General features: G+C 39.2%; 1 protein-coding gene across 3 annotated transcripts in view; it reads right to left on the bottom strand.

Moving 5' to 3' along the window:
* HAPLN1 (hyaluronan and proteoglycan link protein 1) overlaps nucleotides 1-26484 on the bottom strand; it is a 72778-nt gene that overhangs the window by 29517 nt on the left and 16777 nt on the right. The window contains exons 1-2 of one of the 3 annotated variants that reach the window (XM_032404041.1): nucleotides 11355-11546; nucleotides 1680-1805 (exon numbers count right to left, since the gene is read on the bottom strand). In XM_032404041.1, the coding sequence (XP_032259932.1) occupies nucleotides 1680-1779 (100 nt within the window). In that variant the 5' untranslated portion in view covers nucleotides 1780-1805; nucleotides 11355-11546. Of the gene's footprint in view, nucleotides 1-1679; nucleotides 1806-2402; nucleotides 3233-11354; nucleotides 11547-26484 lie in introns of those variants that run through there. The other 2 variants (XM_032404042.1, XM_032404043.1) reach the window with 2 other exon arrangements.

The following is a 26484-nucleotide window of genomic DNA, read 5'->3' as shown; positions in this document are numbered from 1 at the left end:
GGACTATTAAGTCACTTAAAAAAAAATGTGTAGTATATGCAAATGATCTGGATAATTCTGATCACTTGTGTCAAAAATGCCTTTGCACTAAATTTCAGCAGAGTATATGGGGTTGGAAAGGCTGGAGCAACAGAACTTTTCCTCACTGAGAACACTTGAGTCTGACTTACAGACTCCCCAGGAGTATTTTAAAAATGATATTTTCATACTCCGGGTGCAATTTAGACTAAATGTTTTATACATGGTTAATAATGTAACAGGAATTTAATAATTACTTGAAACCACAGCCAAAATTTATTTTACAGAGGATTTAAAACTGCTATTGTTAATGAGTAGGTATTACTATTTTGGCTGAATTGAATTCTGCGATTAGATGTTAAAGGATGTTATCCCTCCTCAAGAAATCTTTGTGTGTAAATACCGTAAAGCCTTTGGGAGACAGCTTGGATTCTACTATACACATTAAAAGAAATAGCTGAGTCAGCAGCTTGCATAGTAAAATTTACGATTATATAATTCCTTTTCACGGTCCAACATTGGAAAACATAAAGCTGTGGGAAGCAAAGAGAACTGTAAGAGAGATGTCTAAAATAGCTAGACATTGTCAAATTCAGAATTCTATTTGTGTAGTCATAATGTAGGCAGGAAAATACTTCTAGCAAGACTTACACTATCATTTGACCTTCACAAATCATACTTTCCAACAGTGGATGGCAGTTTTGTGAGAGTACACTTTTGACCTTGAAGATATAACTTAATGTTTTATGTCTCTTGGCAAACTTAGAATGCCTTTTGTCCCCAAACTGAGTTCATCTAAAATTAATATCATCATATGTTTAAGCTGTTATGGTCTATAATTCTTATTTGAATTATTCAGCATCCAAGGGCAAAGAGAGACGCTACAAAACTCTCTTTTTCTTATTGCATAAGTCTCTCAGTTTTCTTAATGCAGGATGTCCCTCATCTGAAGCTGGGACTGAGGAGACAGCTGCATTTTACTGCAGCCTCAAATCTTGCTACAGCTCTCAGGCTTAGCATTCAGCCGAGCTGAAAAGAAATAAACAATGGATCGTGGATCACCACATCAAAAACTAATGATGTATTGTATGGTGACTAACATAACATAATAAAATTTAAAAAAAAGAAAAAGAAAAAAAAACCCCAAAAAACAAAAATAAAGAAATATGCAGGAGCAATATACTGGATGGGAAACTAAAGCTTTAGCAGAGGAGAGTGTCAGAAAGTGAGTTAATCTCTCTTGAAACTTAGCTTGTCTGACTTTCATTTTCACATTGTTTTTCTTAATGATCACTCTCACAGAATGACCTTACATCCTGAGTTTTACTTCCTCTGTCTCCCCTCTCTCGCTTACATTTAAATAAATTCATGCCCTGCATTCTACTTAGAAGACAGCAACTGTACTACAAAGCCTTGAACAATGGCATCAACCCCCCTGCAGCTGGACATTCGTAAGCCATTCCACTTTAATCATCCTCAATTCTTAACCCTACTGTAATGCAATAGCAGTCAAAAGCCGGAGAGCATGTTCACCAATTAACAGAAAGGAAAAGAAAAAGTCAATGCAGCAGAACTAAAATTCAGAAGCACCAACCAAACATCCGAACTCCAAGTGACCTGAAATTAATTTGACTTTCATAAGAGAACCTGTGTTTTCTTACCTTGGATGTGAATAACTCTGTCATGATCTAGAGTATAGTTGTCTGAATGATGATCAGCCCAGCACATTGAAATCAGCACCAGAAGAAGTAGACTCTTCATCTTTATAACCCAGGGAGTCTTCTTCACTGTGAGAGCATCACATACAAAGAGGCTTGTGAGATTTGGAACCCTTTGGAGTGTTGCACTGCACTACCTATTACCGCCTTATCATCGTAGAATGGGTCTGTAAAAATATTTAACCCAATCTGTTCAGAAAGTTACTGTAGCTGTCTTTGGGAGCTGAAGACTGCAGCTTTGAAAAATTCCAGTTTCCCTTATGTAGCCAGAGTCCAAACAGTGTTTAACTCTATCTCTGCAGAATTGTAAATCTAGAAATTTAAATCAGTATTGTTTTGATATAAAGAGTTGTAGTTGGTTACAAAAAGCTATGGCAATGATATAGAAAGACTTTAAAAAATATTTAAATCTCTGAATTTGAAGTATTACTTGACAGAACAACCGTTCGATGTATCTATAGGGGAGTGATCCCTGGTCTAATTAGAATCTTCAACCAGGGCAAATAAAGAATACGTGCTTGAAAGTTGACATCATCATTCATTTTACATGTAGCTTCCTGAGCAGGTTAGATTTGCTTGTTCTGAATAAAAAAAGAAGACCAAAAAAAAAAAAAAAAAAAATCCCTGGTGAAGCAAAAGCAACACATTTATTACAGATTCACTTACCATCTTAAACCTTGCTTGGGTCGATGGTGAAGAGTTGAAAATGAGGGACAAACTAGGTTCGAGTTGTGCATGCTACCACTGCAGTCATCCTGATTGATTTTTCATTCATTTCTACCTGAAATGCTGACGCACCAACTCCGAGCGCCAGGTAGGGTCTCTGCAGAGGGCCGAGGCTCGGCCGGCTGCAGGCAACGTCCCTGCCAGCCTCCCGGGGCAATGGGGCGGATGGAGAGCAGAACCGGACAGCAAAGCGCAGCTCTGGTCGTAAGGGAAAGAGGCAGGGCCATCGCTGGGTTGTCCTTTATTGCAAGACCAATTTGAGAAAAGGGGACATGGTCACCCCAAACTTTGTCGTCTGAAGGACTAAAAAGTGACTCCAAGGGATACAAGCCTCATGACCTTGGCCGTATTTGCCAGGCAAGAATTTCAGGGTCGCTCCTCCGTTTTAATGTGAAAGCTGAGGCAAATATTAACAAGGGCTTTCTTTTTCTCTCCTCACATAGCAGCCCTAACAACACTTGGCTATTTTTAAAACTGAAATTGCACAGTACTGGCTTCTCATACTAATTTGTTTTTTCCAGGAAAGCTTGACTCCCTGGAATACTTATTAAAGAGCTTTGAGTCTGTTCCTGGAGGTCCTTGCAGGCCAGCCTCGACTCCGGAGCGTGATGATAACACGAGTCACGGGTGTCCCCTGTCTCTTCTGGGACAGAGCCACCTCCCTGCATTCTTCCCTCTAAAACTCAGCATCACTGGGATGCCTACGGCTTCAGTCATTCGTGTTAGCTTTATTCCTTTTCTTTCTCTTCCTTATGTCACAGAAAGAAGATGATGGATGAGCAAATTAAGAAAATTACTTTTCTAGGAAGCTCAGAGTGTCACCTTCAAAATTCTACCTGAGTTGCTAATCTTATTTTCTGAAGTTCACTTGCTTGTTCCTCTGAGGGTTTTTGGGAAATAATGATTTTTTTTGAAGCTACAGATGTTTGTCCATAGAAATATTACCTACAAATATTATCAGTTTTCAGCCCAGAATTGCACTTTGGGTGAATAAACATAATAAAGGTGATCTCCTGGAATTTGGGATATCATTGGGGCAATTACATACACAAACATAAAACAATGAGCAAACCAGCACAAGAGGTATCGGGGGCTCTCTGCTTGCCACAGGAATCAAAGGAAAGGAAAATGTGGAAGAGAGTGTGAGGAAAGCATACAATTTCAGCAGTTAAAGAAAGGAGAAATTCGAAAAGTGAGGGATCAGAGGAACAGAGGCGGAGAAGTTGCTATATTAATTTTCCCATCTGTGTGGTCATTTACAGCATAATTTACACACACACACACACACACACACACACACACTTTTAGACTTGTGCATCCTATCACTACAGTCATCCTGATTTTTATTCACTTTTCCTCAAAATATATTACACACAAATTTATATATCTCCTTTAATTCCATACCATAGTATTAAAAGTTATATCACCAAGGGTTCATCCCATTGAATTAACATATTAACTGTCCAAGGACTCGGTTTTTAATTGCAAACATCCCAGGTGGTGTGGGGGTGATAAATAATAATTCTAACAGCAATTCCTTTTAACTGAAAGTCTATTTGCCAAGTGCTATGCGAGGCATGGTACCGACCATGGTTCATGCGATGCTTGAGCTCATGAGACCAAAACTTCCGTATTTCCTGATTCAGACAGTTACCTTGCTGAAGGTCCCATATCTAGTAAGCAGTAAAGTTTGTATTTGCTTTCAAGCAAAAGCAACACCTACTTTAAAAAGTTGCACTTACTTTTCTGAAAGTGAAGCTTAATGTGTTCTTTGTTTAATTGCCTTGTTTATTTAGGCTCTTTAACTTGAACCTACTATGGTCTTAAATCCTTAACTTGTGTTCTATGTGAATATACACTTTTTGCCCCAAGACTTACATGGGAGAAGTTAGATGGTATTTTCTTTAACATGACTGTGCCCTGCCTCATTTCTATTCATTTATAATACCATCGGGTGTCATGAACACTGCCTTGGTGGCTCACATGCGTACACACACACACACACACCCCATCATCATCTTCAATTTAAAAAGGATGTTGCACATCTTCAGTGATTTGTGATTGGAAGAGAGGCGCATGTCAGTGAGCGCTTCTGAGCGCCCACCAGGCATTCAGACACTCCTGGTAGGAGAGAGTGGGAGTTATCTTTGCTACCCCAGCAGCATAACGACTGTCTTACCAAAAGAGGTGAAACTAGACAAACGAACACTAGGGACACGATCTTCAGTGTTTAAGCAAACGGCAGTACAACATGAGGTACCGCACACTGGATGGAGGTCCTTGAGGACAAGGGCTGTGCCCGTTGTCTGAGCTGAGCGCTGGGCCTCAGTGAGGGATGCCTCAGGCATAGCGGGTGGTCTTGCGAGTGAATGAATGGACTCCTGTTTGTTTGCATTTTGTAACAATGTTTTCTCCGGGTATCCAGCTATGTTAGGTAAAAATTTTTCATTTTTGATATGAGTAGAACTTGGGAAATTTGGGGGACTTTTATACAACCTGTTATTACCAGCCTTGAACTAGTGCTCAGTTTAGCTGCAACTCACACATCAATGGTCTCTTTTTACAGCCTCCCAAACCTTGCCGCCCAATGCCACAACCAGTTTCAAGAGGAGTTCACGTGGAAGTATCTGTGTTCTTGGTCAAAGACCTATGATAGGACTGTAATATTACAGTTCTGCTTGGGTGATAACTAAACCACTATTCAGAAGCAAGATACTGTGGCCAACATAAAAGTCTAATAGTTTGATAGAAATAAAGATAAATACCAACAGTCTAATACCAAAGTGGCCAATTGCTAGTCCTTAAACTACTGTGTTAAAATTAGTGTTAGTGGGGCGCCTGGGTGGCTCAGTCATTGCATATCTCCCTTCAGCTCAGGTCATGATCCCAGGGTCCTGGGATCAGCCCTGCATTGGGCACCCTGCTCAGCGGGAAGCCTGCTTCTCCCTCTCCCACTCCCCCTGCTTGTGTTCCCGCTCTAGCTGTCTCTCTCTCTGTGTCAAATAAATAAATAAAAACCTTTAAAAAAATTAGTGTTAGGATGGTAGCTATACTTGTGAACACAAGGTAACGTATAGACTTGTCAAATCACAATATTGTACCCCTGAAACTAACGTAACATTGCCTGTCAACTATACTTCAATTTTAAAAAATAATAATAAAATTACTGTATTAGGTAGTGGGGAGCTAAGCCAGTCGGAAGGCATGCATGCTGTTTGCTGTGCCACGAGAGCTAGGCCACATATTTCCTGAGCAACTGCTACATGCTAGCCACTGCCCTGGGGACCTCACCCATTTAATTACTATTTCTCAAAACAACCCAATTGGAGAAGGATGTTATTTTTTTTTTAAGATTTTATTTATTTATTTATTTATTTATTTATTTATTTATTTGAGAGAGGGGGAGGGAGGGAGGGAGGGAGAGCACAAGCAGGGTGAGGGGCAGAGGGAGAAGCAGACTCCCCACTGAGCAGGGAACCAGACGTGGGACTCAATCCCGGGACCCCGGCATCATGACTTGAGCTGAAGGCAGACGCCCAACTGACTGAGCCACCCAGGCGCCCCAAAGAAGTATGTTATTATACACATTTTGTAATTCCTGCAATAGAGTCAGTGTGGTGGAGTCCCAAGCATGCAGAGCGAGGTCCTGGGGATCTGGGCAGTCTGACCCCAGAACTTGCACTCTCCAGCACCATCCATGGGGTCCTGTGTGCCCTGAGGAACGCTTTCAGCTGTCCTAGCTGGTTCTCTCAGATCTCTTACAGTTCACACAAGTCAGAATGCTGTCCCTCATCCCCCTCGCATTGGGTTATAGGAGTAGCACTTATCACAGCCCTCTTTGCATAAGGCATGTTTGAGTGCAAAGTCTCAATGCTTTCCTCACTGTGTGCCCAAGACCCAGGACCTCCCTGTGCCAAGAGAAAGAATGGATGGAAAACTGGACCTGGGAGAAACAGCTATAAGGACTAAAGCAGCCAAGACTGAGGAGAGTTTAACACTATTTCAAGAGTTACCTGTATTATTATATGGAGGATGGTGAGAGTTACTTTTTTCCTCCACTGAGGACATGATGAACTAAACCAGGTTTCAGTTTAGCACTTGAAATTTAGTTTAAAAATTATAAGAATCAATGCAAAGGTTGCTAAAGATTGAATAAGAATCTCATTTAACAGAATTACATTGAAATAGACTGAATCTTTTCCTCCTTGGTATCTTTTAAATCTGATCCAGTTATAGGCAGAAGAGGGTTCATGATCAGTGTTTCTTAAAAATTGGTCAGCGGTGCAGTGAAATGAAAAAAAAAAATACAAAAGAAAGAAAAGAAAGAAAGAGAAGGGACTGCTAAAGTACACTTCTTCATTAGGTTACATTAATTCATTTAAAATTGGGGGTTTTTGTGAAGTAACCTTTTTTTTTTTTTTTTTTTACCTTATTGCTGTTAGAATGGCCTCTATTTCATGGAATTAAAAATTGTAGGCTTCTCAAACTGTGTATTTTTTTCATGTTTAACGATTTAAAAAAATGATAACCTTATGCTGGCTCCTCAGGTGTTCTGCTGTTGTTGGTCGGCTTTGGTTTCTGCTTCGACTCTCCAGGTATGTGCAATCCTGAGGTCAGACCTCTGACCCAAACGATAGCTAAAGAATTCAGACTAATGATGCATTTGAATTGTTCAGTGTGCAGAGGGACAATTGGTTCTTTACCTAAGCCCCAGGATTTATCGCACACAATGGGGTAATGCAGAACTGCTTGGAATATACCCAACGCTCAAGAGAGAAGCCATAACTAAAAAAAAAAAAAATCTCTGTTGAATGATACAACTCCCCTCAGGGAGTGAGTCTATATAAACTTCAAGTGAACATAGTTTTTCCCTATTATCTTGCATTGTTCTATGAAAGCACAAGCTACTGAAGAAGCTAAAGAGCATTTATGATGCCCTGAATTAGATGGCCAGCCATGGGCCCTTTCTAATCTGGTCGTGCTCAGTCTTTGCTTTCTAGGATCCTCATGACTCTCAGAATAATCTGCATCTTAAAATTTATGGGTTATTTCTTTTTCTGTTCTTCTCCTGTATTTTGAAATCACCTACTTTATCTCCATTTTTCCTCTAAATTTTCCATCATTGTTTTATCTTTTCTTGTTTTTCTTCTCTCCTTCTATTTCTCCATTCATTGCGTATGAATCTCACCCAACCTCTCCATTTTTCTCTCCACTTTTCTCCTCTTCCTATGTTTTATAATATTTATCACATTATTTGATATCTGACACAATTGTATGATTTATCATCTGAACCAGGGCACAGAGTGAACAGGAGAACTATTTCTAGCTCGATGGAAAGCCAGTAGCATGTCCATTGGAGCTCTCCTAGGCCAGGTGGAGAGATATGGTGTTAAGTGTAAAGGAAGAAAGGGAAAATTTTGTTTCAGTCCTGGCTCTGCTATTTTCTAGTTGTGTCATCCTGACAGAAGTCATCCGGCTGCTTTTGGGTCATGTGTTTTTAGCCATCAATTGGAATAGTCAATGACAAATGTCAATGTCTTATACACGGTAGTTAATTAGTTACTATTGTTTTTCTTACTGGAGAGTCCAGGCCCTCCATTCTACTCATATCGCATTTTAGGACTGTCCTCAGCAAATAAATTGACGGATTCTAAAGGGATAATATCAGTAATGCTTGTTGAAATAGCAATTCAATTCACTTGCTGCTTTTGGCTGGTTATTCTTTGCCATCTCTCTCTCTCAGAGAATATTGATGGAGTTAGGGACAAACTCAGCATCCCTTCCTTTAATCAAAGTGCATTTGTTCATTAACCCATCTGAACCTGCTTTAAATAATTCTTGAGATGAGAGTTAGACTTCCCCCAAACCAGTTTTAGGAAAGGATTCCGCAGTGGTTTTGTTTATAGGTTTTCCAAAACAAATTGAAAAAAGGCATACATGAATAAAAGTACAACTTGTATTTGGTGTTCCATATAGTATTCGATTCTGCAAGTTTTTGTTGCAAGGGTGTGGGGGGGAAGCAGTGCGGACACATATTAACAAGTGTAGGGCCTTTTCTTGTTTCCAAGTAACAGTCTGGCATTGCTGGTTGAATAAATGAATAAAGCACATACAGTAGGATTCTGACACTTCTAGGTTGTAAACTATGTAAAACCCTAACCTTAAAGTGATGCTTAAAAGTTGCAAACATTTCATTCAAAATTTATTTGCATGCAATACCTTCACTTGGAATTGTGTTCTCTATCCCATCTCACACTGAGGTTGGGGATGCATTTATAGGTATAATAAAGATAGTATTATATACTTATTTTACCTCTTATTTGACTCATTTTTCTACTATGAAAACAGTAAGCAGGGTACACTAGGCCTCTCCAATTTTGTGGTGTGGCCCTTTCAGCCAGGAATCTCTTAAAATGGGTTAATACCACCGGACAGACAGTTTCAAAATTCACTCCTATGACAGGAAGGAGAGAATATAAGTTGTAACTCTAGTAAAAGAGGACTTTCTTGTCATTGTGTGCTCTTAGTGACTTTTGCGTGTAGCCACATCATACAGGTGGGATGGCAAGTGTACTCAGACACACCAACTCATTCTGACATTACATACTTAAAAACGTCTGTTTCCCTGTGCATTTACATGGGCAGTCAGCAAGACTCTCCTCTCTGGTGGCTCAGAGGGTATCACAGACTTGCTCTCAATATATTCCAATATTCTAATTCTAACTCTAGTGGATAATTCACAATATGTTGGAGAAAGAACTGGTACAACAGGTGGACAAGAAGACCTATGGTTTCCAAGTTCTCGAGGGTAGTAGAAATGGCTCCAGCAGTTTTGGCATGTTGTGGCCAGCTCTGTCTAGATATCATCCGTGGGCTTCTCACCATCTACTCAAAAGCTTTTCAGTTACATGAGATTTCTAAGTTTTCAGGGTTGGGCAGGAACATGTCTTCTATAATTAATAGTTTTCTCTTAACCAGATAGTTGTCAGTAGAGGAAGTCAATAAATACATTGTTAATGTATTAACAATAAATGCATTTTGATGATGACAGTAATATTAAAAGAAAATCAACCTCTTCCCTTCTATTTATCTTTGGAGAATGTAGCCTACATTTGGTGCCCTGAAAACCATAATTTTACCATAGAACATTAAAAATTAGACTGTAATCGATACGAATCTTATATTGCTATGCTCTTATAAGTGTAGCCTTCATGGAATACAGAAGAAAATATTCATTTTCTATCATTACACATAAAGAAAATGGTAAAAAAAATCAAGCCACATCATGAAAAATTCTTAAAAGATAACTAAATCTGTCAGGATAGAAATTAACATTGCTACCCCTTCTCAGGCTATCTCAGAGTTTCTTTATATTTTAATGTGCTCAATGCCGACACAGCGTGTTGGCATTATAACAATGACTGGATTATGGGACTAATAATTACTTCTATGTAGTAGAAGTAATTTTGACTAAAATGAAAGTTTCACTAAAATTTTCTTCATTTCTTCTGGCCAAGAGTAATTTCCTCCAAAACCAACAATAAAGCATATACATATGTTAGCGTCATTCTGGGGAAAAAAAAAAGTTTTCTCTAAAAGTGAATAAGCGTACTCTAAAGACTATTCTTGCTAGGCATACTTGTGTAAGAAAGACCTTATTTTATAATTCATTCTTTGATTCCATGATCAAAAATCTCAGTAGTGTCAACAACAAGGCATTATATTGAGTAATATAAAATTAAACTTCAAAATTTTTTTTCTTAATGTAAAAAATCAAATGACTTATTGTCATTATCAGTAATAATAAATGATTTCTGAACACTGAACAAGGAATTTGGCACTACATTAAGAACTCCGCAAAGGTAGACATATTTCCTAGTGAATTGCAATTCAAATAGAACTTAAGCACAGGCATTTAAAAGAGATTGAAAGGCCCCCTTTAACCAAAAATGTATAGTAAACAGGTTTTTCTGAAACACTCTAATAGAATGAATATATATATATATATATATAAAAGAATATTAAGAGCTTAGATTGTTAACTCATTGTTTCCCTTACAAATAACAAATCCAAAAACAGACTATAGCAAATAAAATAAAACAACTTCCATTTTTTTATTACTCATTGGCATCATTTTAAAACCATGGAAAATAGCTCTCTTCTTTATATTTTAATGTGCAAATATCAATAAAATTGACAAGTGAGAGGACTGCTTTTAAATGTGGGTCATGTAAAAATGAATTTAGAATCGAGCTCACATGCCTTCAACTAAACGAATGCAAACGTCTACAGGCCCTTATAATTTGAAACAAAAGTTTTTAAGTAAAATATTTAGAAGTAGGGTTTATATGAGTAGAAAACTGATCATAACATCACTTTAATTAAACTGTTTTTGAAAGTATTTCTAATTGAGCCAGCAAAACAGTATTTTTAAGACTGTTTCACTCACATGGGCGCCCGGGTGGCTCAGTCGTTAAGCATCTGCCTTCGGCTCAGGTCATGATCCCAGGGTCCTGGGATCGAGCCCCACATTGGGCTCCCTGCTCCGCGGGAAGCCTGCTTCTCCCTCTCCCACTCCCCCTGCTTGTGTTCCTGCTCTCATTATCTCTCTCTCTGTCAAATAAATAAATAAAATCTTTAAGACTGTTTCACTCACAATTTTAGCATTTCTTAAAAAGTTCCAAATTCCAACAGCTCTCAGGTAAACATTATATGAATACTGGATCTAAAAATACAACTGCAAACCATCTACAAGATAGCTTTGTGGCATCACAGAGTGATGGCAACAGGAACAAGCTTTCTACATAACACAAAATCCAACTCTCAACTCACCACTCAACCCCCCATGTAATTCTAAACTAGTTGACAAAAAATAAGAATCAGGCAACTCACATATATTTTATACGGTGATCAGACTCTGAGAAGGTGTAGAAAGATTTTAAATATATATCAATTCTGATTTTTTTACAAAATACAAGGAAGAGTTTTATGATCGATGATTTACTGAGGTATCTGATTGTACTAAGTCATGATAAAAACAAAAAAATCCATTAATGTTCGGTAGCAGCAGAAACTTCTGTCTCCTCTGGGCTTGATGCAATCTCCACCTCTTTTGGCTGCCACTTTTAAGGTCTCTTCCAAGACCCTGAAGCAAGTTTACTATTGGTTCACATCCTACGTCAAAGCATGATCCTCATCAGAATTCAGTTCATTGGCTTATGAGTAACAAAGCCTGTTCCAGTCCAAAAGGCTGTGTCTACACAGCACAAAGAGGGAGAATACAATACTCTCCAATTAACTTGGCAAATATCAACAGCTAAGCTCATTAAATTAAGTTTCCAAATTGGTTTTATGAAGTGAGATACAGCCCAAGAATTCACACTGGTAGGTTTTTAAGAGACAGTGATCTTTGAAAGTGTTTTAGAAGCTTTTAAAACTAAATAATCCTCATTTACATCTTTAGCTGAGGCATTTGTTCATTCTGAAAACAACCAATACCATTTAACCAACCTTCTTTATAGGCACGGAAGCACTGATTTACTTAGTCACTTAGAACTGACTACTCTAGATCCAAAGATATCTACATAATTTATAACTTTCTTTCATAAATAACAATGCCATTTAATACTTTTGAGATACATAAGTATTAGGCTCATCTTTGACTCAGAACCAAATAACCATCTACGAGTACAAAACGTAAAAATATGGGCAGTATTCTCCCAAGAAGTAGGGAAAGTATGTACACCTAAATCTCAAAGGTTTTTCAATCCGTGAATACCATAAAATTACCACCCCCACCCTTCCCACAGACCCTTCCTTTCAACCTGGCTCCAAATTCCCACCACTAGAGTTACCAACACTAAGTCTGCCAAGGTCTTTTCCATTTCAAATGTGACCATGGCTTTGTAAATTTTCAAGGAGAGTCTCAAGTCCATGCTAGTGAGAGCAGTGAGAGGAAACACTGTACCTGGTTGGGTTCTGTCAAAGTTCAGAGGAAAGGAGCAACCGTAAAAACCACCTTTTTTCTCTTCCATAATTTTCACAGAAGGCAAAGATCATTCCATGAACATAAAAGACCCAAGTTCTCATCACTGCTGAGCAAAGGACAGTTGAGGATTATTTGTGTAGTAATGACCTTTGAATATTCTCTTTCACCTTGTGAACTTTAGCAGCTATGCAGCTGTTTTTATACCTAGGTGATGAAATGTAATCCTGAGAGTATAGTACCTAGAAAGCAAGAGACATGGTAGCATTGCACAACTCTTCAAAAAAGAAACCGCTATCCCAAAACAGCACATACGCACCTCACACACACAGTTCTCAGACATTGCATTCAGACGTTGGTAACAACTTCACACCTGAAAATAATCTGTAGTGCATACCATACAATAGATACCGAGAGCACCACTAAAGATACGAATGTCATGGGAAATAAAATGTCAATGGCTGATTCAGAGATTGGCTTCTAAAAAAGCATGCGTGCTTTTGTAAGCAATTGTTTGAAGGGCAAAAGCCCCTACTGCTGAGAGGCCCTCAGAAGAGGAAAGAAGGAGAGAACAAAGCAGGGGAGGAGCAAGAGGGGAATGGGGAATTGGGGAGAGGGGTGAGAGAGAGAGAAGAAGAGGAGGTAGGAGAGGGAGAGGAGGAGTTGGGAGGAGGGAGAAGAGGAGGAGAAGGGAGAAGAAAAACACAGCAGCTGGGAAGAGGAGAAGGAGCAGTGTTCCTTTGTGCTAATGGACACCTGAAAAAAGCGGCCAGCAGCAACAGTCCCTGGAAATGGGAGAAATGACCTGAAGGACAGAAATCACAACAAAGAAAAACCCGCCAGATAGGCTAAGTGAACAATCTGAGCAGATTTCGGGAGCGAAAACCCAGCCTTATATAGCTTAAGGGCCCCTGAATTAAGTCCTGTGCCATATTTAGCCACAATTCAAGTACTTATCCACGGAGCACCAATTTATTCAAGTAGAGATAAGGCTTCAGATCCCAAAGCGGTCACTCTTCAGGGTGGCTGCGAAGGAGTAGAACAGAGCGGAATGCTAAGTGCATGGAGGCATACTCAGGACACTACTGGAGAAAGAGGAGGGGTTCCCCAGTATGCAATGGGGATGGTCCCCTCCGAGGTTGTGCAGTGCAGCAGGCTTGGCAGGCCCCTCACCCAGCCTGGGCGGGGGGATGTGGGGGCAGGAATGGTTTTACAAAGGAGATGATGGCTCAGTTGGATCTGCAAGACAAGGAGGTCGAGAAGAGGGCGACAGGTATTGCTGTCTATCAGAAGAGTACGCACCAAGGAAATGAGCTGGGGAGGCCTTGGGCTGTTGGATGGCTGCGCACAGCTCCGCGGGACTGCAGAGGAGGAGACTCAGAGTGATGATGTGGAGGAGCTGGGGCCAGGTTGGACGGGCAGCCAGGGCAGGGACAAGAAGGCCTTGCACGTCACGCTTATTTGCATTGTTCCTGATGCTAGCAGGTAATCTAAACAAAGCTTCACCACCACCACAAGTTATTTACCTTATCTTTACATATCTCAAAATAATACCCTAAAAATGTAACTGTTAGAACCCATTACAAAGAAGGATGGTCTTAATCGTGTCATGGTATACTCTATTTAGTAAGGAAGATTGTCAATGCTTTACAAAAGTAAAATGTAAAAATTTCAAAATATATCAGGCTAACTTTTAGTTTTGGATTTTCACTTACTCTTCAGGAATGCCAGATTAACACAGATATTGCTGTAAGTTCAGCATCAGTGTAATCACAGAACACACCAAAATTTTAGTACATTTCCATATCGGGCTCTATCAAAAGATGGTGAACTAGTTTAAAGTAGTTCTAGGAATATTGTATGGGATTCAAGAGCAGAATCCAACCCATTGCATGGGTGCATATGGAATGCAAGCTCCAAAACGGTAGAAACTAGGTACCACGATATCGTCTGGGACCCACTAGGAGCTCAGAGGCTTTGGTTTTGTACCATGCACTGCAGAGTGAACGGTAACCCCTGGTATCGTATAGTACGCAACCTGCACAACCCTATACTGTAGCCCCCTAGATATTAGACATACCACACACATACACACACAACTTACCTCTTGAACAAGTCATCACATTTCACACAAGTGAAGGAAACAATCATATAATTTCCAAATGATTAATGAAGCACCTAAAAGTGATTCCATGCTAAAAAAGTTTATACCCAACCGAGGACAAAAGTTTATACCCAACTGAGGACAAAAACCATCTTTTGTGAGTTTATGATATTTTATAAAGGTACTCCCAGCATCTAGTGAGTTTTCAGTGAGTGTACAATGAAGGAATAGAGGAGACTGACATCTCTGCGGTTCTAAGCACAGCTGATGCCAGGGCGAGCCAGAATTAACTAAATTGCTCTGATCCTTTCTAGCCTGCCCCAGCCTCAGCCTGCCATGGGCAAATCTTGCACGTTTGCCGCTCATCTGAAAAGCATAATCTCCTCTAACATAAAAAGACCGCTTTGGGCCAAGGGCATGCATCTGCCTATACCTTCCTGCAAGAATGTATGTCCACACATGCTTCTGTAGCATTTGTGGGCGAACATAAGGCATAAAGGTGACTAAGGCACGGACACAGGCTCTCGTTGCTGACTGCCCGCCTCCTCTACCTCCATCGCCAATTCCCAGCCCATCTTAGTGAGAGAATATTCTCGCGCCGATGGAGAAGAAGCAGAGCATAAGCCACCGAAGGCTTCATGTGAGTGGGTTGATACTTCGTCAGTATTTACCATTTTATTCCTTCGCCTTGGTGCTCTGGGAAGTGTTGGAAGTTGTACTGTCACCGATGTAAAATGTAGTCCAATGGGGCGGGGGGGAGAGAACAAGACTTGAGACCAAATTACCTATCTCATTTCCTCCTATCTGCTAATTTAAAACTTACTTAAGGATTGTGCCCTTTGATCCACTCCTTGCATGATTTTCCGACCTTGTCTTAAAAAGGAAAAGGCATGGCAGACCCCACAAAGACGCAGCTGCTACTTGTGGTGGAAAGGTAGAAGAGGGAACAAGACAAGTCGTTCTAATATAATCACCTCAGTGAGGCTTTCTGAACTCTGCTTGTCTCTTCCTACACAGCTTCTAGAAACCTCCCTTGGCTTGTATAAGAGGCAAAGATAGTGAAATCCCCAGACTTGAATTCTTACCTGAGTCGGTAAGATCAAGAGCAGTGATGACATGAAAAGGCTCAATATCGCTGGATTTCAGGTGGAAATTTCTAGCAATGAATTCTGAGGCAACTGTGTCACCTCTTCATTCTGCTAATGCTGACTGAAAATGGGATAGAGCAAATCCGATGCCAACACAGACACGTGCCCCATCCCCCACCCCACCCGGGCCAGTTTAGAGACTCAGCAAGTGAACTTAGGAAAGCCTTTGAATCCGTGTTGCTGGGGCCAAAGTGTTGGAGAAGAGAGTAAAGCAGGTGGGGTGCAAAGTGACACAAAACAAAAAGAAGGTCATTTAAATTTCAGGAAGTTCAAAGCAGGAGAGGGCTTATTTTCTCTACATCTGGAAGGGTGTGTTGTGTTTTTTTTTTCATTCCTGAATTTCAAGGGAAGAATTTCATTCTGTAAAAATGCCATTGGGGGGGAAAAAAGTTAATAGCTTAAGTTGGCTGTTAAGGTAGTTAAGGTGAAAGGTATTTTAAAATATATACATTGTAAAATATATACAAAAGAGGAAATGTACTTAAAAATAATGAAAGGCCTACAACATAACTGGTATAGAAAGGGCAACTGGTTATTAAAAAGAATTAAAAAAAAACACAGGAAAAGAGGAAAAGACAATGATCTCATTGAATCATTAACCTCAATGATCTTGTCAAGTCAAAATCAATTTTTAAAAACTGTAAAGTTGGCAAATATTCTCTCAGTATGTAGTGAATGGCCTGAGGAACCATCTGCTGTTTCTCCCAGTGAGAGGAATAGCATGGCCCTCAGTTAAGGAACCCTTGACCATAATTTGCATTTTTAGTGATAGCTTAGGCAGGTCTTTGCAAAATAACCCATTCAGCAAAAGCATAAATTTCTGTTTAGTCATCTGCATGGACAGAATAAATATCTTCTTACTGGCATCATATTCAAACAATTTATTCAACAATATTTCAGAGACAAGTATGTAAAATGCAATCCATATCTCCAAAGATCTCTCACCATTATGGAATCCAAACCAGGAATGACTTCTTTAAAGCCCATCGGATTGCATTTGGTGTCATACTAATGTGATTAGATTATCATTTTCCTCAACTAGAATGCAACTGCCTTGCCCAGAGTGTGTATCAGTCCTCGAATCTCCAGCATGCAGGCTGGAAGAATGCCCACATACTATTTTGCAACTTATTTGTCAATTTTAATGTTTTAGAACATCCTATTATTTAATCTGGATAATGGAATAAAAAAGAAAGTATCAGGAGAATTGATTAACTTTTTATTTGTGTTCTTTGGTGTTCCAACATCTAAATTATGGAAATGCATTTATAAGAACATTCCCAGTTACTGCTCTTCAACTGACACATCAGAAGGCTGGTTTTACCCCCTTGGTTTTCATTAGGATACAAATACTGGAGAGACAGGAATTTCTAAATCACAAAATAGGCCAAATGGGATGAAAAAAAATTTGCTCTCCTATCCGTCTATTCCTTCTTTGTTTCCATTCTTTCTTCTTTCTCTCTTTAAAACATCCTGATGTCTGGCACATTTTAGCTACTCATGGATCTACACTTCCAGGCTCTCTCTTCAGACCTGCTTTCCTGACCCAAGTGATCGCTCCTTTCTGACCCCCTGTGCCCTTGAATCCAGCATTTAATCTTTAGTCTTCTGTTGGTCTCTTGCTTCTCTAACAATGCCTTTGATTTTTATCTTCCATAGTGAACATTTTAGGCAATGAGAGAAATATTTCGCTCAAGAAGTCATCCCAGTGACCACTCAATCACACTGTCCGCCTTGGCTGCCTGTTCTGAGGCACAGGCTGTGGTTATCTCTCTGTAGCAGAGAGATGCCATTCTTGATTTGGTTCTCTTCACAAGTTAAACTTTTCAGTATCCACAATGGCTCTGGCATGAAATCACTGGCATAATCCCCACTGTAGGAGGCCTTCATTCTCAATTGTAAAATGAAGTTGCTTCAAAATACTACCATAATTGGCAAATCAAATTCTCTCCAATAATTAAATGCACATGAAAAGCAAGTGGTTGTTGACCTCTTTTGTGGGCACCCACAATTGTGGATAATTTCCTGGGATAGTATATGCCAAATGCAGGCAGCTTTGGGTCTTTTTTTTTTTTTAACTTTGGATAATGGGTATTTGAGGAAAGCTTATTTAAATAGGAGGCATTAATAGAGACTGGGGAGACAATAGCAGTGGAAAATGATGCATTCTGGGCAATGGTGGAGAGAGGCAGAAAACTTCTATCACTTTCTGCTTATATACAGTGAGAAATAGTTACTAATAATTCCACTATAAAGCCATAAACCAAGAAAACTAAGCTGAAGGCCACGGCAATATTCGTTTGCCAACCAAGGCCCATTTGGCCAATAGCTGATGAACTTAGCGCCACGGGGGAACTTACTCAGGCTGATGTACAATTCTTAGTACAGACATTGCATTAGTACAGCCCAAAATGCCATTTCGAATGAGCTTGCCTGGAGGATTTGCAAAGTCTACAATGGGTACATGGTCTACTTTATTTGAATTTGCTCAGTCCATTAGCCAATCATCCCAACTATTAGGGAAGATTTTCTTTTTTCATGACAAAATTAATTTGATCATCCTTCCTGTTTGGGGCGGTTGGTGGGGAGGGTTGGAGTCACTGGATTTAGCCAAGGCCCAAACTGAACATTCTGAGCCTAAACGGTGACTATTTTCACTGTCCAACCCTTAGGTAGACACAGCCAGTGTAGTAATGAAAACCACAGTTACGGGTATTTGAGTAGTGAAGATTACGAAGAATGTCAGCCTGTCCTATGTTTCTCTGGAGGGGATAGGTGCCTAAATGGTTATTTTTCTGGGCAATAAATGGCCTTGCAGCTGAAATATAATTGTTTTTCACTGACCAGCCACGGAGTGTAAAAAAGGAAAAAGGAGTCTTTGGAAGAATGGGGTACTGACAAAAACAACTTCAACAACTTTAGCAATTTTGCCTAGGGCAGGCTGTAACTGGCAGGGCTTGAGGGTGGGTAATATCTATAGAACACACAGGGCTGATTTCAGTCTTGAAACTGGACTCAAACATGCAGACTAAGGCCAAGTCATGGACAATTTTCTCAGAAATGGAGGAAGTTCTTTATTTATTACATATCCTTAGATATTTTAATTTATCATACATTGACTTTCATATAGAATGCAGTATGTGTGTAGGCATCTATTTACATATAAAAATAAGTACACTAAGTCATGTGGGAAACAAAGACAAAAGGAAAATTAAATGTCCTTACTACTACAGCCCCCTGACAAGTCCTTGAGACAGGTGGTGTGACATTCCTCTAGGGTACTTTGCTAAGGGCCAAGAGCCCTTAATACTTCGTTAAGGGCAAAAAGCAACCTTAGCTTGACCCCCAGGATCCTGTAAGCCTACTTTAACATACAAAAATTCCTTTGGAAACTTCCTGTATCTCTACCTCCCAAGACACATATTGGCAAACATCCCCCAAGCATATGGCCCACTAAAATACATCCGAAGGGTTTCATGACTAATAGATTTATTAGACAGTAATAAATGACATTTTACTAACAATAGTTGGCCCCCTCAAGGTCCTGGAAACCTTGCTTCCCAAATTCCTTAGAAATTTACTCTATCCCTAACCCCCTCCCAACTTGAAAGTATATAATCAGCCATTCCACATGACCCCAGTGTAGTTCTTTCTCCCCATGGGTCCTGTCCCCGTGCTTTAATAAAACCACCTTTTTCCACCAAAGACGTCTCAAGAATTCTTTCTTAGCCATGGGCTCTGAACACCAACTTCTTTCCTACATCATTTGGCAACCACAAAGGGAGACACACAGTCTTCTCATCCAGACTATGAGTCTTGGTGCAAACTTGGTGAGTACTTTCTCTTCTCTTCCTTTACTTTCATTTCAGGGGCTTTTCAAGGAGTAAGGTCTTATTGGTCTTATTGGAACACTTTCTTTTCTTTTCTTTTCTTTTTTTTTTTTTAAGGTTTTATTTATTTGATAGAGAGAGAGAGAGCAGGAACACAAGCAGGGGGAGTGGGAGAGGAAGAAGCAGGCTTCCCGCCAAGCAGGGAGCCCGATGCGGGACTCGATCCCAGGACCCTGGGATCATGACCTGAGCCGAAGGCAGACGCTTAATGACTGAGCCACCCAGGCGCCCCATTGGGACACTTTCGTGTTGGTTGCTCAGCCTGCATTTTGGCTGGAAGTTAGTACCATGGCAGGGATGGTAATAAGACCCAGCAACTTGACAGCTTCTTTTTTTTTTTCTGTCCTTATACAAAGTCGTCTGTCTTGAGCACAGGACAGCCACCTAAGTCACCAGGAGAGTTGCCAATCATGAGACTCCCGTGTGAGGTTTCCTCCTCCCTGGTCTAATGTGATCCCCTTCACGTCCCTGGTCTAGCTGCTTCTGACTGCCGGCCCTCTGCTCGGAGCTGTCTGAAACCAGTACTCGATTGAATTAAAACCCAACCAGGGACATTTCCTAGAGGAGATGCCTGTAAAGACCACATGTGTTAGAATATCTCTTAGATCATAATGGATTTCTGTCTTTACTGTTTTTTGTCAGTGTCCTCTACCAACTACTTAAGTTACAAAATTGGGTAATTTCCCCTTTTAAAACTTTTCTAGTGTTTTCCATGGGTTAAAAATGGCAGGTTCTTCAAGGCAAGGTAAAATAAGGCACGACCCTCAGGGCAGGGCAATAATGCAGGCTTCAGGGCATGGGATGGCATGGTGCATTTCCTAGGCACCCATCTGTAGCCTAGGATGCAATGGAGAAGCGGGGGCACGCTAGCATCCCTGTGATGGGGCCTTTTACGACAGGAATGCCTTCATGGTAAGGCAGGGTGGTGATCAGTAGCGATTTTTGTTAGAGGGATGCCTCCGATCACTTTTGACACACAGAATCTTTGACATATCCTGCATGGGACGCCACCCGGGAGTCGGGGGCGGGGCAATTTTTGGTAATGGACTTTCTCTACTTTTCTAGGAGTATGGCTTCAATAGGCTTCTTCAGTCCCCAAGGACTCTCCCTTGGGATGCCTTTTAATCCACTGGAAACAATATGAATTGCAAAATTTAGGAAAAGACTGATCTGTAACACTGCATGGCCTCCGTAGAATCTATCAGTTAGATCTCTTCTGCAGGAAACAGGGAAGAATATGTTTAGTCAGTAACCAGACTAGTCAACTCCCTCCTGACACTGGATGATAATTATCTAAATAGGCCTCCTCCTGGTAGAACCCAGATTGGAGGAAACACAGGCCATCTGTAATGGAGGGGACGCAGACTCTCTCTCACTGTTCTTGCTCCTAAAGGATGTGGTGGTTTCTCCCTCATTTCCCAGGTTAATAGGTATAATTGGAGCTAACTACGGTTACTCTACCTCAGGACTGGGGCTTTAAGGAATATTCCCAAGCAGCGGACAACACTCCCTTTGTTTTGGGCAAGTTCCGTCTTCAGCCAGCGGAGGTGGACTGCAGATTCCCACGTTGGTGGAAAAAACCGTGGCGTCTGTTCATCTCTCTGAGCTGACGAGGTTTAGAACCGGGAACCCTCTTTCTCTGCCTTCTGGCAGCACTCTGCCTCTTCCGCCTCCCCCGCTCCTTCTCCTGTCTCTGCACCACCTTGGGTGCCATGCGGCCTGCACACACCGCCCACTTCTGATTTCCCCATCAGTGCCCCAGGTAAAAATTGATAACGGAGAACATATTGATTGACTTTTTTTTTAAGTAAGATTCTATTTGCTTCTTTGAGAGAAAGCAAGTAAGAGAGAGAGCATGACCAGGAGAGGGGCAGCGGGAGAGGGAGAAGCAGGCTCCCTGCTGAGCAAGGAGCCCCTTGTGGGGCTTGATCCCAGGACCCCAGGATCATGACCTGAGCCGAAGGCAGACGCTTAACTGCCTGAGCCACCCAGACACCCCCAAATTGATTGACTTTTGAGTGGCCTCAGGTGGAACATAATTCAGTATTTAAACTAAGTTAAGTTTGTTGGTTTAATTAAAATAGATATATCTTTGGAGTTACCAGCTTTAAATATCAAATTTGTTCTATCTAGTTTTGTTGAAAGGCAAATAAGCTTGTGTTATCTCTGTTGCAATTTGTTAGCAAAAAGATGACTTAAAATGATGGTTAATCTTGTCTGTCTCAAAGTTTTCATGGGTAATTTTTAAGATAGTTTTCAGTCTTTGGTAACCTGAAACTTTTTAAAGTTTGCTTGGGTGATAAATGGGATTAAATTCACCGGACATCTAAGTCTTTTCCAAATAGGATAAAGTGCTAAAGCACTGATTAGTGGATATAGGTTTGTGCTTTTGACTTCCTATTGCAAAGAAACTAAGGGTATTTGGGTCTGTTGGTAAACATGCTTTGTGCTTAACTGATTCATAAATTTGCTGTCTGAAGAGCTCTGGTGTAACAGTTCACAATTGGTTACTACTTATTTTCACTAAGGTTTCCAAGAGTGCGAAATTCTGCTAAATGTAATTAAGACTGATGGAAATAAGGGAAGCAAGTCTGTATGTGTAAGAAAGATCTAAGGAATGGGAATACATTTTTGGTGAAGGTAAAAGAAAGTAATTTTGTCCTAAATGAGACTGGTTGTTTAGAGAAAAATGGCTTGGTACAAAATTTGAATACGAAGGAAAGTTGTAGAAGGTTTGTGAAGGGAAATCTTTGGAAAGGTATTTTATGTGTGGTCAGGATGGACTGAGTTTGAAATGAATGGTTTTTAAAAGTACGCTGGTATAAGATTGAAAGTCAGCTTTCTTTCAGTTAAAAAGACAAAGTTTTCTTGAATTGTCACAAGTACTTTACACAAACACACACACAATTAATTAAACTCAGCTAATTCTAAGCCCAAATATAGACACATCTTTAAAAAAATATTTTTTGTTCCATTGGATTTATGTAGAATTTTTCCCTCTTAAAAGTTAGAGATAAGAAATTCTGTATTAATAAACAAAAAAACACTAACTTGCAATTCATTCTTTCTTTGCTTCAAAGTTAAAGAATTAATACTATTTTATATTTACAGTATTATTAGTTCACTGTTTTCTGCAAAGAGCTATTTTTTTTAAAAGACCACCCAGAAGTTTGAACTAATTGAGGAAGCAATCTTCAGCTTACTTAAGAGGAAAGATTGCATGGGACACATTCCTGGCACTAGTCCTCTGTCATATCTATTTGCATATAATGCAAAGGATAATCATTTTGAAAATAGCTTGGTCTTTTCTTTTTGCCCTTAAAAACCCAAAGCACCCATAGTTAAGAATCTCTGATGCTTTTTTTCAGAGAAATTGTTTCATAATTTGAGGTTTAGAAATGCCAGGATTAAACGAGCCACCCAAGGAGATCATAAAAGCCAAAGTCACAGATGTAGAAACAGGTTTTAGTAGTGTGATGAATCTGAGTTTGGGGAAAGTGCAAGATGTTATTCAAAGTAGAGTACTTAGGCCATGGAATTCTCATTAGCTGTTTGGTCATGAGAGAAACATCTGTAAATGGGGACTTGAGGGAACACATTGGAACCTAGAATAAGAAAAATGTTGGGTAATTTAGAGCCAAGTTAATGTTATTTTCTTAAGTACCATTGTAGCATTTTAGGGTTTTTAAACATGAGTTTTATGTATCTAAAGAGCCACATGTCTTTTTTAAAGATTTTTTCCCATTTTTCATCCTTAAATTATGATATTTGTGTGCCTTTGATTTTCTCCTCCAAGGGAAAAGCTATCTGATATAATTTGGATGTTGGTGAAAAAGTTGAAAACTATCTAATTATTTGTTATATATTCAAGCATGTTAATATGATTAATCTTCAAATAAATCCTTTAATACGATCCTGTCTCCTTTATTAAAATAAGTCACATATTTTTATTATTACAAGTTTCTATGTATATGTGTATTATTTTAGAAAAACTACAAAAATGAAGAAGAGCAAAAATATGAAAATAAAACCATATAGAACTTTAGCTTCTGATCAAGATGGAGTAAGAGGGGCAGGATTTACCCTCTTGTCTAAAATAACTAAAAGGGAAGTGGACAAAATATAGAAAAAAACACAGCACTCAAAATATTGAGGTGAGCTGTGTGATTGTCTCAGGTTATGGCCTAAAGAAATTTTCTATGCTTCAGTGCTGGATGATGGAATCTACACCAATGCCATTGGGTAGCTTGAGTTGAGGGGATGGAACCCAGAGTTCTGGAAATCCAAGGAAGCCAGAGATCACAGGGCAGAATAATGGGGAAGAGAGAAGAGAGAAGAGGAGAGGAGAGGTAAGAATAGGGGAGGAAAGGGGAAAGGAGGGGTGAGGAGGAGAAGAGAGAGTGGTTCAAAGAAAGAATTTAAGTAATCTGTACCCCCAACGTGGGGCTTGAACTCCAGCCCCTAGATCAAGAGTTGCATGCTCTACCGGCTAAGTCAGCCAGGCACACCGAAAATTTTTTTAATGCAAAAATTAATCTAAAAAAAAAAATAAATGAAAGAAAGAAAAGAGGGGGGAGGGAATGAAAAATAGAAGTGGCAAATAGAAAAATTAGCAAGCTGATAGAGTCAGAACCAACCATATCAATATTTATGTTAAATGTAAATGATCCAAGAAAAACTATTAAAAGGCAGAGATTGTCAATTGAATTTAAAAGAAAGATTTAACTGTGTATTTCCTAAAAGATATTCATTTCAAATGAAAAGGACAAAAATATATTAAAAATAAGAGGATGCAAAAGTATATAACATGCTAACGCTAATAAAAAGGAAGCTGGGGAGACTGTATTAAAATCAAACAAAGTAGATTACAGAACAAAAAACATCAGCAAGGAAAAGAGAATAATTTTATAATGATAAAATGATAAAATCATTAGTAAGACATTACAGTCTTAAAAATGTATGCCCTTAATAACAGAGTTTCAAAATACATGAAGATTTTAACCTGATACAACTATAAGGAGAGATTAGAATATCTCTTTATCAATAATTTATAGAATAAGTAGTCAGAAAAATCAGTAAACATGTAAAAGACTTGAGCACTATAAATCAACCTGATCTCATTGATAGTATACAACATTCTTTCAATAACAGCAGAATATACATTCCTTTCGAGTGTATACCAGGTATGTACCAAGATTCTACAAGATACTACATTCTAGGCCATAAAGTAATTCTCAATAAATGTAGAAGGATCAAACTCATACAAAATATACTCTCTAACCATAGTAGAATTAAGTTAGAAATCAATAGCAAAAGGAGAGATGGATACATCGATCAATGGAACAGGATAGAGAGTCCAGAAATAAACCCAAACTTATATGGTTAATTAATCTACAACAAAGGAGGCAAGAATATATAATGGAGAAAAGACAGTCTTTTCACTTAAAGGTATTGGGAAACCTGAACAACTACATGCAAAGAAAAGAAAGAAGGAAGGAAGGAAGGAAGGAAGGAAGGAAGGAAGGAAGGAAGGAAGGGAGGAAGGAAGGAAGGAAAGAAGGAGGGAAGGAAGGAAGGGAGGAAGGAAGGAAAGAAGCAAGGAAGGAAGGAAGGAACAAACAAACTGGATCACTTTCTTATAAAATATGAATGAAATCATTCAAAATGAATTAATGACCTAAATGTTAGACCTGAAAACATAAAAGTCCTAAAAGAAAGTAGGGGCAGTAATCTCTTGGACATTGCCCTTAGCAACATATTTATGGATGTATCTCCTCAGTGAAGGGAAACAATAGCAAAAACAAATTATTGGGACTACATCAAAATTAAAAGCTTTTGCACAGCAAAAGAAACCATCAACAAAATGAAAAGGTAACCTACTGAATGAGCAGAGGGATTTGCAAACGATATATCTGATATGGGGTTAATATCCAAAATAGATGAAGAACTTATACAGCATAACACCAAAAAACCCAAATAATCTGATTAAAAATGGGCAGATGATCTGAATAGACATTTTTCCAAAGAAGACATACAGATGCTCAACATCACTAATCATCAGGGAAATGCAAACGAAAACTACAGTGAGATACCACCTCATACCAGTCAGAATGGCTAGGATCAAAAAGACCAAAAATAAGTTTTCGTGAGGTGTAAAGAAAAGGGATCCCTTGTGCACTGTTGGTGGTAAATTGTTGCATCCATTGTGGAAAACAGTATGGAGACTCTTCCAAAAATTAAAAATAAAACCACCTTATAATCCAGTAATTCCACTAGTGGGTGTTTACCCAAAGAAAACAAAAATACTAACTCAAAACGATATATGTACCACTATGTGTTATTTACAATAGCCAAGATATTTATTGCATACCTTTAGCCAAATACAAATGCTCCTTTTATTTTTACTGAAATAAAACCAAATTATGTGGTGTTTCAAAAAGTGATCTTTAAAATTGAATATATATGGGCACCTTTCCATTTCATTGAATCTTCTTTTACATGGATGCCAAAACTTTATATGCCAAAAATATTTTAAGCAATTACCTATTTTTTGATATTTAAGTATATTTTTATTGTTTTTCTCATAAAACATTATAATAACATAGGTAAATTTTTAGCAGTCTAAATTTATTTTCTCAATTCTACAATGTGAGATTACTAAGTTAAAGATATACATCCATCCACAAAGTTGTGCAACCATTAGTGCTATCTACTTCTGGAACGTTTCGTTACTCCTAAAAGAAACCTTATACCCATGATGGTCACTCTCCATTCTCTGACAACCACAAATCTATTTTCTGTCTGTATGAGTTACCTATTCTAGCCTTTTCATATAAATGGAATAATACAGTATGTGGTCCTTTTATGACTGGCTTCCTTCATTTAGCATCATGTT

This window comes from Phoca vitulina, unplaced genomic scaffold (assembly GCF_004348235.1).
Source record: "Phoca vitulina isolate PV1807 unplaced genomic scaffold, GSC_HSeal_1.0 scaffold6, whole genome shotgun sequence".
NCBI classification, from domain to species: domain Eukaryota; kingdom Metazoa; phylum Chordata; class Mammalia; order Carnivora; family Phocidae; genus Phoca; species Phoca vitulina.
Note: the sequence above shows the minus strand (reverse complement) of the source record. Positions and strands in the feature narration are given on the sequence as shown.